General features: G+C 44.2%; 1 protein-coding gene across 17 annotated transcripts in view; it reads left to right on the top strand.

Annotated features, from left to right (window-relative positions):
- tcf4 (transcription factor 4) overlaps positions 1-4,789 on the top strand; it is a 224,354-nt gene extending 219,565 nt beyond the window's left edge. For all 17 annotated transcript variants that reach the window (XM_078955583.1, XM_078955586.1, XM_020707913.3 and 14 more), the window contains one exon: positions 444-4,789. In XM_078955583.1, coding sequence (XP_078811709.1) covers positions 444-492 — 49 coding nt within the window. In that variant the 3' untranslated portion in view covers positions 493-4,789. The remainder of the gene's footprint in view (positions 1-443) is intronic.
- Positions 4,790-14,675: the final 9,886 nt, after the last annotated feature.

Below are 14,675 nucleotides of genomic sequence, written 5' to 3'. Positions count from 1 at the left end.
AAGACTGGGCTGTCTCAGACACCTTCCATTTTTAAATGTCTTGTTTGGATTTAGTTAGAAAATCAAACCAGACGAGGCGAGACCTCTTCAAGGTCGACAGTCAGACACAGAGCCGACTTTTTCAGTGTTGCTCAGTAGCTTCCTAAATCCTGAAAAGGCAGAAGTGTTTAGACTTAACAGCCTTTGGGAGCTGGTTAGGACCTGAGAGGCTCTTTAACTTCTACCCCACATTGCCCCTAGTGGTTATAGGTTGGCACCTGTGTTCAGCAGCAGAGTGTGTGAGTGTGAGTGAATGGGACTGTGACTGTAAGCCACTTCTAAGGTAGTAAAGTTCTGTATAAAAATGCCTTTTGCCATTTTTCTTTCTCAAATGAAGCAGTGACTCTGAAACGCTTCGTTTCCTTCTGAATCCTTGTTTTGATAATCATTTCTGTCCTCTGCAGGTCCAAGGTGCCAGAGTTTATCAAAATGATGAGCGACCACTTCCTCTGACGGAGTTTCTGTGACCACCTGGCAATCGATCAAACCCGCTGTTGCTTACGCCCGACCGATCCTTGTCTCTGGAGTTTCGGCCCGACCAATCCGTTAGCCGCGATTCCTCCACTCATCCGTTCTTTGATCCTGCTTTTCGTCATCTCCTCTTGGGTCTGTAGAGAAAACGAACTGCATCCGTCGCTCTGCACCTCCGGCTGAAGCGAACCCCGAGGCTTCTTTCTTCACGGAGGCTTCCAGTCGGGACGCGGCGCCGGCAGAGCGGAACATTCTGACGCAAAGTGACAGAAAACAGACAAAAAAACTCCTTGTTGTACGTGTTCAATCAGCATTCCCAGTTCTACAGAACAAAAGGCCGCGTTCCATATATATATATATCTATATATATATAGATATATATACTGTATATATCTATACATATATATAAATATATATATGTTTAGATATACATAAAAAGAAAATGACAGACTGTGAGCAGGGTTGGGGAGGGATGTTAACAGTGGAACAAAACATATCATAAAGTGTTTAAAGAGATTCTTCTTGAAGCAACACTGCGCAGCTGTGGACCGCAGCCCCTGAACGGCAATCTGACGCCACACTGTGGACGAAGCTGTGCCTGATCTCTTCTTGGATGCAAAGTCAGATTGATGCACACAGGGAGAAGAGCAACAGGAAGGCCGCACACTCAGACACTCCTTTAGACACTCTCAATTACAAACCGCTACAAAGAGGAAGAGTTTAGGGAGCAAAATCTGCCACAACCTCCACAAATGCTTGACTATCATAGACAGAGGCAGGGCTGAAGGAGAGGGAGGACCTGCTCTCTTCGTCTGACACATTCCCTTTGAAAAGGCTTTTTCATCAACAGTGTAAAAGCCGTCTGGAGATCTCATGTTTGATTTGTTTTTGCGACCTTTTGCAGACCTGTACAGACTAGTAAAAGACAGAGAAACATTTGAACATGTTTGCGTCCAGAGGGCCTCTGAATCCACTCAGAGGAAGAGCGGGCTCAGAAAGCCGACCTTAAATCAAAAACCCGTCAACCTTCGAGGGATGCTGTTGTAGAAGCTCCATCAGACTCAGCTGAAGGTGTCCCTGCAGCAGAAAAACAGATCAGCAGAGCAGAGCGTGCACCATCAGAGTCATCCTGATTTCAGAATGGCACTGTTTGAGTCCAGCACCTCTGTTGTGCAGGAGGACAGCTGCTCTGAAGGAGGTCCAGGCAAAGACTAGGGACTCTGGAAGGTCTGCTGGAAGCTGATGTTCGAGGGGCAACAGTCCCCGGGGTGAGGGGGGTGTGGAGGTATGGGGAAAGCAGGCCACGTGCTCGTCCTTCAGCTCTCTTTTTAAAAGTTTACCAAGGTTTAAGTCTGACATCAAGACTCTTCCAAACCTGGGGAGAGTTCTGTTCGGGGGAGGCCATCATCGGGCTGAACTGGCCCTGGCAAACATCTCATCAGGAGCTGAGAGAGAGAGCTTTAGCACAAAGTGTGGCAGAGGAGCGTCGTGTTTCCCTCTGCACCTTGAAGGCAGCTCCCTTGGTTCTGATGCTTCTATGGTTTGGAAGTGATTGAGGACGTTAGGGGTTCTAGTTTTTCTGGTTTTACCAAGTTCCCCACAGTTTGACTGACGGTCGGCACAGTATCAGCAGGACTTTCCTGAACCCAGTGGGATTTGAACCCTCTTCTGAGGGTTGGGTTTGTGGGTTTGGGTCTGGTGCTGCTCCCACGTTGTGACCCCATCAGATGATGGCGTTAGTGTGCAGTTTCCCATCAGCGTCATCATCATCACAGAGTCGTTTCAGCCTGGAAGCCCCTCTTATCTCAGTTTACCCCCCCATCTCTGTGCTCTACAGACATAAGCCTTATGAGCCCTGAACCAGACCCCCACTCCAGCCCTCCGCTCCGCCCACACGCCCCACAGATGCAATTTGAACATTCACACTTGTACCAAAGTGCCTTTTTAGAGTTCATATCATTGGAGTTGCCAGAGAAGGACATTAACCTGGTCTTTTAATAGGATGCAAGCTTAGGGAAACCAGTTCTTAGTCGCTAGGTTCTATGCAGTCGGGTTTTTTACCAGACCTGGGAATTTAAAAAAAGTTCAAAAGGAAAAAAAAGTATTTTTTGGATAAAAAAATAAACTGTATTTAATGTACTGTATGCTTATATGTAAGTAGACAGTGTGCTCTGGCTTGGAGCCAACAGAACAGACGCTTGATTTAGCAAGAATAGACCCCCCCCCATGGTCCTCCACAACCCTGACCAGACTTTCCCGCTCCGCTCCCCCCTCCTTTTTCCATGGTCTCTTCTTGTATTATAGCTTATCAGCTTTTTATGGATATTTGATGGGCTGGTTCGTAAGCCAATGTAGTCTTCAGTACTGTGTGTGGTCGTTCGTTGTAAAGCAGGTTTATTTTCCTCTCTCTTGCTCTCTCTTTTTTTTCACGAAGACTCTTTTCTCTTATTACTTTTTTCGTCTGTTCTGGTTTACATGTCTAATTCAGAAAAAATGAAGAAAAAAAAAGGAAGAAAGAAAACAAAAACAAAAAAACGTCAATAACTGAAAAAGAGAGAAAGAAGACACTCTACCCGACGGTCTAAATCCCAACCATTCGACAGGAAGGCACAGAAACTGGAAAAGAATTTATTTGAATAAATCAGTCTATATATAAATGTACAAAAATATATACAGTATATGACAAGGGTGCCGATTCTGTCTTTTCTATTGTTCTTATCAGTTGCAGAGAAGTGTTTTTTTTTGGGGGGGGGGACTGGTTTTGTCAAAGACTGAGCTGGCAGAAGTCAGTGCGGCCCCTCAGTGTTAGAAGTTAAAGGACTTTATTGAATTGTTGCCATGACAACACCCTGCACGGGACACAACGGGACCGGATCAGCTCCAATCGACTGCGCTCGATTCCAGGCAACAACACACAGACATTTGTAAATTGTATGCAACAAAATGGCAAACTTTACCATTATTTTGAAATTGTGTACGTAAAAGTTATATTTTTACATGTAGACTGTTTTGTGTTTTAGAAATACGTTGTACGTTGTTTTTTTTCCCTCTTTTGTTAAAAGATGAAAAAGTAAAGTTCAGTATGTGTTTAAAAAATGTCACATTGAAACTGTAGTGAGGTCAAGAATTCTGAAACGTTTTGCTTTGTTTTTCCACGTTTCTGTGTGTTTGAGCTGTTTTCTGGAGGGTTCAGTGGAGCTGTTCAATCGACGACAAACGCGTTCCTTTCCCTTCTACACGCCTCATAGCATTACCAGGTCAGTTGGATGTTTTTTGCTGTGTAAATAGTCCTCATGCATTTTCCGTGGGGTGAAGATCTGTCAGTGAGACACGGTGATGATGATGAAGAACATGTTACATTTGTTGGTGAGGCCGTATCTGTCCCGGTACAGAAGGCGCGTCCCAATCTTTGGTTTGGATCAGTGGCGCTCAGTAGTGTTAGTGCTTCTGGTTGCCGACCATCTAAAGTGTGAGTCAAGGCAAGCATCGCTTGTGCCAGATCAGCCGTGTTTTTGCGCCACCAGAGCGATTTTTATCAATTTTCACCAGAAAAAAACAACAACATTCAAGTAAGGGGTCATTGATTTTTTTGCAATATTAAAACGTTACCATTTATAAAAGTCTTTTGGATTTTTTAGTCAGAGGATGTAACAAAAGTAACTTTGGTACCCAAAGAAATGAATCTGTCCTGGCGGCCCCTGGTGGCGGAGAGTCAGCTGTGACTTCCATGCTTTTATTTCCTGTAGTGTGGGGTAAGGGTTGATGACCCTCAGCGCCTCAGTCGACACCAACGTTTTGGAAAAGATTGGAGCGTGGCTGATAACAAGGAGAAGGTCGTCTGCAAACAATCTCTTCAGCTATTTCCCCAAAAAGAGATCACATCATGTTTTGTGCAGTTTCAGTCCTTTCAGAGTGTTTGCCATTCAAAACCAGCTTTTTGTCAAAAGGAAGAGCTGCTCTGACGCGGACCTAGGTCAAACACTAGGACTGACTCTGTCAATCAAAGTGCTCAAATGTATTTTTGAAGTTTGTTTTTTTTGCAATGTTTCATTTCATGTTTTCTTTGTTGTATAATCAAGTCATCTCCCGAATAACAGTATCCTCGTTTTTATGTTACCCGCGGTGTTTCTATTAGCCAAAATGTTGATGATTTTTTCTTTTTCCTACCTGTTGTACATACACGCCTCATTTCTCTTTTTCAGTGACTGTGCCATGAGCTTTGTAATCTGTTACTCTGTACAAGTTTAACTGCAATAATGAGTTGAATTCAAAATGGCCACTCCTGTCCTCGTCTTTGACTCTTCTATCCACATTTAAATCAACAGCACAGCTTTTCTGAGATTCATGAGTAACTTCACGGGTTTAAACTCCAAACCTACCAGATGACGTCACATTCTTTGCCATAATTCTCTAGCATAGCATTTATTATCTGGAATTTTATCAACATCTTCAGAGCAGAGACTTCAAGAACTCTTGTAACATTCTTAACTAAAATAATCCAGATTTGGAAAAATCACTGCATCATTTGAGTATCTTTTATTTAGCAGTTTTGTCCTATTCTGTAACAGTTCAAAGCTAAATTCATGTTTCCATTTTCATTCCAATCATCCATCTGTGTTCCCCACTTATGAAAGTCTCACAGGTGGACACCGGCTCTCTGCAGGTGAAAAAGGGCAAACCTGTGCAGGTGGGCTGCAGGAAACAGTTGGTGAGCCCTTTGAGTAAAAACACAACATGCAATGGTAAAGCTAGTATGAAGTAGATACAGACGGATCATACCGATGTTTCACTTTTTATCAAACATCACTAAATCAGTACAAGGGGCTCCTGTATGCTATTTCACTGAAGTATGTGCTCCTGCTGGAGCCGGGCCTTGCAGCTCTTTGACTAAAGACACCGTACCACAGCATCACCCATATGTCATAACTGCCATCCGCCTCACCAACGCTTCACCATATTCCAATATACACCATCCAATTGCCACACGTATGACAACCATCGTTGTCGTCACATCTGTTTTGGAGGCCGTACGAGCATCAAGGAAACTCCAAAACACACCTGGGCTCTCCGTAAGAGGCAGCCCCTCCTCTCTAAACCCGCAGCCCGTGTACGGGTCAGCCCCCTTACAGGTACAGGTGAGTCACAGCGGCAGCAGTCCAAGCAGAGGAGGCTCCTCCCTCTCCACAAAGACATCCTGTAGTTCTGCCAGGGAACGCCGAGGAGCTCCCAGACCAGCTGACAGACAGATTCCCTTCAGTGTATCCTGGTTCTTCCCTGGAGATTTATCCCAGTGGAAGATTCTTGGAATACCTCTTCATGAAGGTGTCAGGGAATCATCTGAAAGAGAAGGTTGTGGTGAGGCAGCAGCTTAGATCCTGTCCTGCAGGAGAAACTAGATTCAGTTTGCTTCTTATGAGCCGCTATAGGTGAGGGTAGGAACGTAGACTGACCAGTAAATCCACACTACAGCGCTCCGATCTTATGCTCCATCATTCATGAACGATAGCCCGGGATTCTTGAGCTTTATTCACACAGGAAATGCGTTTAAGAACACACGAAACATGACTTCTTGAGTTCATATTCAGACCAAGGTGTTCACAGTGGACAAGCAGGGAGGGGCTTCTTCTTCCTTTACTTTCTCTACTCTTTACTAGCTCATGTCCACCACCTACAGTTGGTGTTTTGGTGTGAAATATTGAAGTGATGCAAATATGGTGAACCTTCTCCAGTTTTCTTGTCCAACTCTATTCTGATGAAAGACTCAGAAAATTCCTGCCGGGCTCAAACCGCATCAATCATTCATTTCTCCTTCATGATCAATGTTCAAACGGTTGGCCCTTTTCGTGACTTAAAAGGGACGCCATCCATACGTTCCTACCAAAGTCCGCTCCCTGATTGGTCAAAGTTCCACCTGGTGTAACTTTCAACGTTTCACGCCTTTGGTACGCAGAGCCTGAAAACGGCGTCAGAAACCTGCTTGCCCACGTGTGAACGCCACAGTTTTCCAGCGGAAGGCTGGAACACGCATTCCATCGGCTCTACAATGAAAGTGGGGGCTTGAAAACAAGCTGCTGAGGCTGGTGGGGACGTAGCTGTAACTCTTGTGCTATCCTAGGCACTTTACCATTGGGAGTGGGTCATCTAGACCCACTAGACAGTGCTCTGAACCTTTTTTCTTCAATGATTTGTGATCTTCACTGGTGTCCATGGATTACATGAAATCTTTCCACCTTTATCCACCTTTGTCATGGTAGGGAGAACATGTCAATGGAAGGGGGGGGTCATCTAAGATAGCACAAGGGTTATTTTGAATTTCCACCAAACAAATTACCTTCAGCATATACTTGCTAAAACTTTTTAACTTATTTAAACTTTCCTCAGCTTAGATTTAGCCCATTTTGATTTAATATCAATATGCTTGAGATCCTAGTAAAGAGAAACAAATGTTGGCTCCTTAAACAGCTTTTTAAGAATTTCCAACTTGAAAACCTCAGAAACGTGAAAATAAACACAGATGTTTTATTTCTCCAAACAATGTAAAAGATGACACCAGGAAGTCAAAAACTTTTTTTGTTTTTGTTTCTACCAGCCGTTTTTTTGTCATCTTGTCCTTCTCTATTGGATATTTTTATTGGAGTTACTTCTCAAGAAACTTAATATTCAGAGAAATATTATCACATGTACTGGAATTAGGACACATTTGTTTCTGTCCAGGTCCTGACCGTAGAAAAAGAAAAGCAGAACACATAAGGGGTCAAAGTAAAATCGGAACATTTGAATGTGAACTTCTTTACATTAAGGCCTAATGTGGGCACATCTCAGTCCCCAGAGAAAGCAGCAGGTTGTGTTACATTGTGGGAACATACTGTTGTTGTTGTGAGATGCATGTATTTTTGGATCTTTAGAGGAGGTCTGAAGTATGAATGCTTTTCTGGGGTGTATGGTATCCGTTCTGATCCATACGTCCATTCTCAGTACCGTCTGGTCCCTGTGCAGGGTCACGGGGTTGCTGGAGCCAATCCCAGTCCGTCGCAGAACACCACACAGACAAAGACCCACCCACACTCACAGTGACATGAGTCTCGTTGAAAGTGCCTGTGCAGCATGTCACAGAAGGTAACGGATACGTTTGACAGCATCACCAGCTTCTCAGACGGTTCCGTCATTGTCAACATCCTCATCCAACAGCAGGCAGACTCATCAAACGTCCTCCGCTTGGTCCAGCAGATGTTGAAGGCCTAAAGTCTCCCTAGAAAACAGTTTGATTTAGTCCAGTTTTTACCATTTTCATTATCTTTTTTACGTTGTTCTGTGATCTATAGTTTTTTATGAGTTATGTCTCATGGCTACAATAAAAGAAATGCCCAAGTCATCATTCCTCCACTGCCGTGCCTGGCAGTTGGCTTGTGAGGATTGAAATTCAATGTTTTTCCAAACGTGGGGGTGGGCATAAAAACCAAACGACTTCCATTTTGGGGTTTCTGCTCCTTCAGGCAGGTATTATAAGCTCTGTTCAGATGCAGTTTTATGACCCTAACATTGAAAAAAAACAAAAAGAGTATCTGCTGTTTGATTTGCTAGACTGCTCTGATGATTTTATTTTACCAAAGATAAGCAAAGGAGCCTTAAAATTTCAACAACACTCCCTTCAACCATCATAGTCGTGTTCATTAGCAGGACTATATCCTTCAGCGCCTCACAGGTCCAGGACCACTAACAGCAGCACGGAGATACGTGTCACAGCAGACTGTTTCCACCATGTTTCTTCATCGATAATCTGATGAACAAGTCTGGTTGTCGCCAGGAGAAGACGTCTGACTGCTCCAGGCCACGTTTGAGGTTCCTGAGGGGGGTGTATTATGGTGTGGGCTTGTTTTTTAGGAGGTGGACATGCGGCAAGAAGGCGCTTAACCCTTGTGCTATCCTAGGCACTTTAACGTTGGGAGTTGGGTCATCTAGACCCACTAGACAGTGTTCTGAACCTTTTTTCTTCAATGATTTGTGATCTTCACTGGTGTCCATGGATTACATGAAATCTTTCCACCTTCATCCACCTTTGTCATGGTGGGGAGAACACGTCAATGGAAGGGGGGGGGGGGGGGGGGGGGTCATCTAAGATAGCACAAGGGTTAAATAAATTCTTTCTGAGTGGACCTGGATCCAGAACTGTTCTTCAAGCTTCTGCCAATCCCTGTCAAGCACCCTAACGTTAGAGGAAAATACATTTATGATGGAAGTTTGCTTTGATGTGGCTTTCTTTATTTGAATTCCTATAATTCAAGCAATTAAAACAAAACAAAAAAATACTAAAGAAGACAAATAAAAGGTTAATATATCTATTTATAGATAAACGTATTTTAAACCCAGGATAATTATTCATGGTTTGATTGGAAAATAAAAACTAAAAAGGAAAAGAGAAACACATCCATGTTTTTTTAATCCACAATCACGTCATCATAATTAATCATAAACAGACATGTTTGCACTCATACACACCACATGACACACTGAATCCATATAATGTGAAGTTTGTCAAAAAGAGTTTCATTAATTACATAATTAGTTTCCATAATCAGGTCCTTAACTTCAGATTAGGTTGAATGATACTTGACCAGTCCGAATGCAGATTAGTCATCAAATCCATCACTATTATTAATATCAAATAACAAAGGTGAAGTGCTTATTGGTTACATAAGAGGAAATTACAATATTGCAGAAATCCTGGAGTGTTTGTAAAGATTAATGCATTAAACACCATTAATAATTATTATTATTTCTTTTTTTTAAATCAGTTTCCTTATCACGGCTGAACCGGGTTACAGATGTAGGCATGATGTTTGATGAAAGGTCCATGTTCTCCAAGTTCTCCATGGTGATTGACAGGTGACTGTTGGATGGTTGGAACAACGTAAGCAAGCGTGTCCCGTCAATGCCCCCTCCCATTTGGTCATGTGACTGCGCGGTTGACCCATCTCTCTTCCTGTGTCCGTCCTGCTGATGGACTCTGACATGATGCAGTTTTCCCCGTATCCCTCGTGCAATCCTATGGGGTCCAGATGACCCGATCCTTACCATGACAAAGGAGGATAAAGGTGGAAAGATTTCATGTAATCCATGGACACCAGTGAAGATCACAAATCATTGAAGAAAAAAGGTTCAGAGCACTGTCCTGTGGGTCTAGATGACCCAACTCCCAACGTTAAAGTGCCTAGGATAGCACAAGGGTTACAGGAAGAACCGTCAGCACACTTCCCAGCATCACAGGATGAGTTTGGAACGTGGTGTAATGTAATTATACATCACAGGTGTGGTTTGTTCAATAATCTGCAAGGGATCCTTCATATGAATTTGCATGAAGATTTGAGCCATAAAATAACATTTGATTCATATCTTGTCAAGACACAGATCCCCACATGTAAGGAAGTAGGTCAAACTTCTGGTGTTTGCTGTATTCTTCCTTTAGGATTCCCCGCTGAAGCGCCGTTTCATCACATTTTAGTCCCTTGGAGTTGAGCGCATTAAAAGCCTAAAACCTCCCTCCTTACTCATCTTCCTCTTCGTGTTTTGAAAGTCCAAACATGCCCAAAACTGACTCTGCCTTCCAAGGTTGTTCCACCGTCGGTTTAGTCATCGGAGCACATCTCTGACAGAAATCCTCACCGCGCTGCTGAAACAGGCCTGCACCGACGGCACCATGTCAGCGTTTGGGCTGAGGTCATCCTCTCACCAGCACACCTTTGACTGGGATTTCATCCGTCTGTGTCCCCGAGCAACGATTTCCCACGTCAGAGGAGCTGATGCAGAAGGCAGGGCAGTTCACGTCCCACAGATGGAAGCCACCGAGTTCTCTCATGAAATGAAAGATGCCCCTTATTACCCTAAAACCCCCAGCAACAGACTAATGTCTCTGCGTGGTGCGTTCACTGAGCTCCGGACATCAGCGGAACCCAATCGGCCTCCCAGCCCAAGTCAGTCCGCTACATTTTTCATTTTTCTACAATCTGCTTCAAAACAAAACAGAGAAAACACCAGAAGAAATTTAAAACTGATCAGTTTAAACAAAAGTATGATTTTCCCCTTAAACTTTAACGTAATCAGACATCAGAACTCCACGTTTCCACTGATTTCTGGTGAAACCTCATGCAAGGCGGAAGCCTCTGGTTCAGGCTGACTCGTCCCCCCCCCCTCCTCGTCTGCAGGCAGCAGCTCCAGTGAACGTTGGTGGATCCAGACGTTTGTGTCGATTAAGACGAGATGCCGGATTCTTTTCTGATGCCGCTCTGGGCAGAAAAAGTTTAAAGTTTTACAGCGGGGGTAGAAGATGAATCATTTAGCATGGAAAGAAAGCAAACACTTCAGACAAAAGCCGTGCACAGACACTGGAGCATGATGGCACAGAGACACACAAACCCACTGAAAAACTGACACAAACTCACAAAAACATCACCGTCCTGCAGCTGGTAACACAAAGACCCCAGCTAACCACTGCTGGGTGGGACTCAAACCTCGTCCCTGCAGCCGCTCACCCAACCGGTTTTTCCCCAACTGTCCTAACTGGTAACGCTGCACTGACTCTGCATGTTTTACGCTCGGTTTTGTTTGTTGTTTCACCCCTAATTTATCCGAGGGAGCGGTTTGGAGACAGCGGGTGACTGAATCTCTGGACGTCTCATTAATCTTTGTGGGATTCAAATGTTGCTTTGATTTTCATGGAGTCACATCTTTACAACTTTAAGAAACCATTTAATGTTATTGGAATTTCAGAATGTTGGTACAAATCCAGCACTGGTTAAAATCCTGAATCCTAACAGTTTTTTAAACTATTGATTTGATTTGATTGATTTCAAGCATTGTAGTCAAAGTAATAAAGAATGTACACAGATTTATCAAACTCATTACAGAAATGATGAAATGCATCGATTAAGAAAACAGAAAATATAGAAGTGATCTTATATAATCCCACCCCTACTGAGTTCATTAATTAAACTACTAATTAATTAAACCATAAAGGACCAAAGATCCTCTTAAGGATGTAACAAACCCAAAGGGGTATGATTCTTGGTTCTGTGGTGAGTGGTCCCAGGTTCAAATCCTGGACAATTGTAACAAACCCAAACCCAAGTCTGCTACTCTCAGCGGGACGAGCTGCAACACAAACACTCACCAGGAGAACGGGACGCCATGACCAATAGAGGGACCAGTTCACAAGCGTTAGTGTTCATTCGGCATAGCTAGACAACCGCAGCCTCTCACAGCCCAGCGTCCGCCTCTTTAATCTGCGTCCGCTTCTCCTGGGTGACAGCCCTTCAATGCAGCTGTCCCACCTCTCAGCTGATCGAGTCGCTAAAACAGAGAACAGAAAAGAACAACAACAAAGAAAACTGGCAGGCCGTAACAAAGGATCTAAGCGGATCTGAGATCTGTTGAGGTAAAAAGACGTTTCATGCTGAACTCTGCAGAATTGGACCCATTTTGGTCCATTTTGATCTGCAAAATTCACTTTTGGTTGAGCAGAAAAACTGAGCTCTGTCTTCTTATCAAACTGGAGTTGTGCCAGAGTGCTGCTTGTGTCTTAGGAGCTATAGGTAAGTTAAAAAAAAAATCCAATTCTTCTCCATTGGTCAAAGCGGGATAACTGTTGGATTTTCCGAATCCAGCCACAGTTCAGTGAAAAACACAACGTGGCTGAAAAGTCAAGAGGTTTGAAACAAAACGCTGAGCCGTGGCTTTGAGGATTACGCTGAGTCACACATGAGCTGCATATCTGAGAGCTCATGTCACATAAACGTCTCCTCATCAATGATTGCAGCATTGTGAGTAAAGGTTACCTCACTGAGACGCACCCCTCCACAGTCTGTTTCTTAGAACACACCCAGAAAAAGGCAGCTGACATGAAACACTGTGTTCTCTACATGTGAGGAGTGAAGGTGAAAGGAAGCCTGATGGTTTCAGCCTTTTCGGTCTTAATGTTGCTGCACTGAAACCTGAAAATAGTGCTCATCGATTCTGACCATGATGGTTAAGTTTAGCCGTCCTAAAGCTGTTTGGCCGACCGGAAGCGGGTTCCTGACGATCCTCCAGCAGTCATGGCTTTATCTCACCAGGCTCACCTTTACTCAGATGCTGAGCTTCTCACTGGAAAATTCTTACCAGTGAATTCAGATAAACTTTCTAAGAATTGCTGCTTTTATCCTGAACAGTTATCAGAATTTCCTGGAGTTAATTTGAATCTCAAAGTGCAAGAAAGAAACCCAAGAAGGTCCCGACTTCTGGAATACTGACTGGACACAGAAAGTCCACTCCAGTCAAATTCAGCCCAAATCTTCACAAAAGTCATGAATGTAAATGTCGTGTTTATATTCCAGCCTTTCAAACTGAATGGATGAGGTCCGGTCTGAAGGTTTGGGGAAACAACAAATCTGATTTCAGACAAACTCAGAAGTTCAAAAAACTGTTAGAATGAACGTAAAACTTTCCTGTGCCGTATACGTTCATCCCAACGGCCCTTACGGGGGGATACGGGCTGTCTGCTGGCTAAAAATGGGCAAACGTGTGCGGGGCACGCTGGTGACCCATGAGAAATGTCCGGTTCAGTGAGCCCATAGAGAAAAAATCTTAATGCACTTGTTTTTCTAAAGACATGCTCAGGCAACAGGTGGTAGTGAACACTTCAGCAACACATTAGGGTAAGTAAAGTTAAAGTCCCATGTGTTAAGTTCTCTGCATTTGAGCCCTCCCCTGGGGGAGCGGTGAGCTGCAGACACAGCCGCACTCGGGAACCATTTGGTGGTTTAACCCCCCAATCCAACCCCTTAATGCTGAGTGTCAAGCAGGGAGGCATTTTTAGAGTCTTTGGTGTGAATCGGCCTGGATTTGAACTCATCTCCCAGTCACAGGGCAGACACTCTACCACAAGGCCACTGAGCAAGTAGGTGAGACATAGATGTGTCGTATAGACTTTTCCAAACCCTCCGCACTGCACAGGTGGTCCAACGATGCTGTTCTAGTGACAGGTGCACACTCCTTGTGCGCAGCCTTGCTGTGGAAATTTGACAAATTCCTCCATTTTATCCTCAGTCACTTTGAGCTGCAGCTCTCACCTTTTGTTTTCTACCTTCACAAAGCTTCTTCCATCATCCCCTTCAACCGTCAACCCTCCGAGTCTGCTGGTCGAGGTCGTTTTTCCCGTCAGTGGTGGCAGAACCTCAGACAAACCACCGAACCACTTCAACACACTTAACAACCAGCCTGAACCCCCACCCCCCTGCAGACCCGTCCTGTCCGACGGCGGCGAAGGATCCAGGCATGAACACGGACAGCAAGTACACAGACGGCTGAACCAGGAATCAAACCAGAAACCTCAATCAGTGAGGAGGCAGACATTCTTGTCAGTATGAGATGTATGAACCAAATCTGTGTCTTCTGAGTCCAGATAATGTAGGTTGAATCTCAGGCAGTGAAAATCTAAGCGTAAACATGTAATTTCATAAATGATCTCAATTCTGCTGCCTCTGCAATGCCGCCAAACCTGAAGGATTTGGAATCAATGAGCAGCTTAGAAGCAGCTTGATAGAAATAGTTTTCTTACAATACTTCCACAAACACGTTGCCAAAACAAACGGCTGTGACAGGAAGAAAGGCTCTGAAGGCAGCATTACTCACAGCTTTTTAATGCCTGCTTGAATGTGTGAAAGTCCACAGAACAACCTGCTGAAGGGCGTGTTCTCCGAGGAATGTGAGGCGCGGTCTAAGTGTTTCCCAAAACACAGCGGCAGTTGGATGCCTATAGCAACCAGCAGCTCCTGAACGTGCAGTGATCCGGTTCACAGGATCACTGGAAGATTCCAGTCTGATGTGTTTACATGCAGCCCGGAAATCTGATCATTGGAGAATCCTGGATTCCAAATCTGTGTCAAAAACCCCTGTGGTGTGTCTGAGTGTGTGCATTTGTGTGTGTCTTTGTGCATGCGCTCGTTTGTGTGTGTATGCCTGCCTGCATGCATGCATGTGTGCCTTTGTTTGTGCCCGTATGTGTGTGCGTGTGGTGGGATCAGAGTCAAACTTCCTGTTTTCTCTGAAACATTGGCTCTTTGTTTGCAGAGTCAGAACTGTGCTCGATCACTGACAAATATCTGTGAGAGGACCTCGGATTATGCTGCTGAATC

This window comes from Oryzias latipes, chromosome 12 (genome assembly GCF_053564925.1).
Source record: "Oryzias latipes strain Hd-rR chromosome 12, Olatipes_Hd-rR_3.1".
NCBI lineage: Eukaryota > Metazoa > Chordata > Actinopteri > Beloniformes > Adrianichthyidae > Oryzias > Oryzias latipes.
Note: the sequence above shows the minus strand (reverse complement) of the source record. Positions and strands in the feature narration are given on the sequence as shown.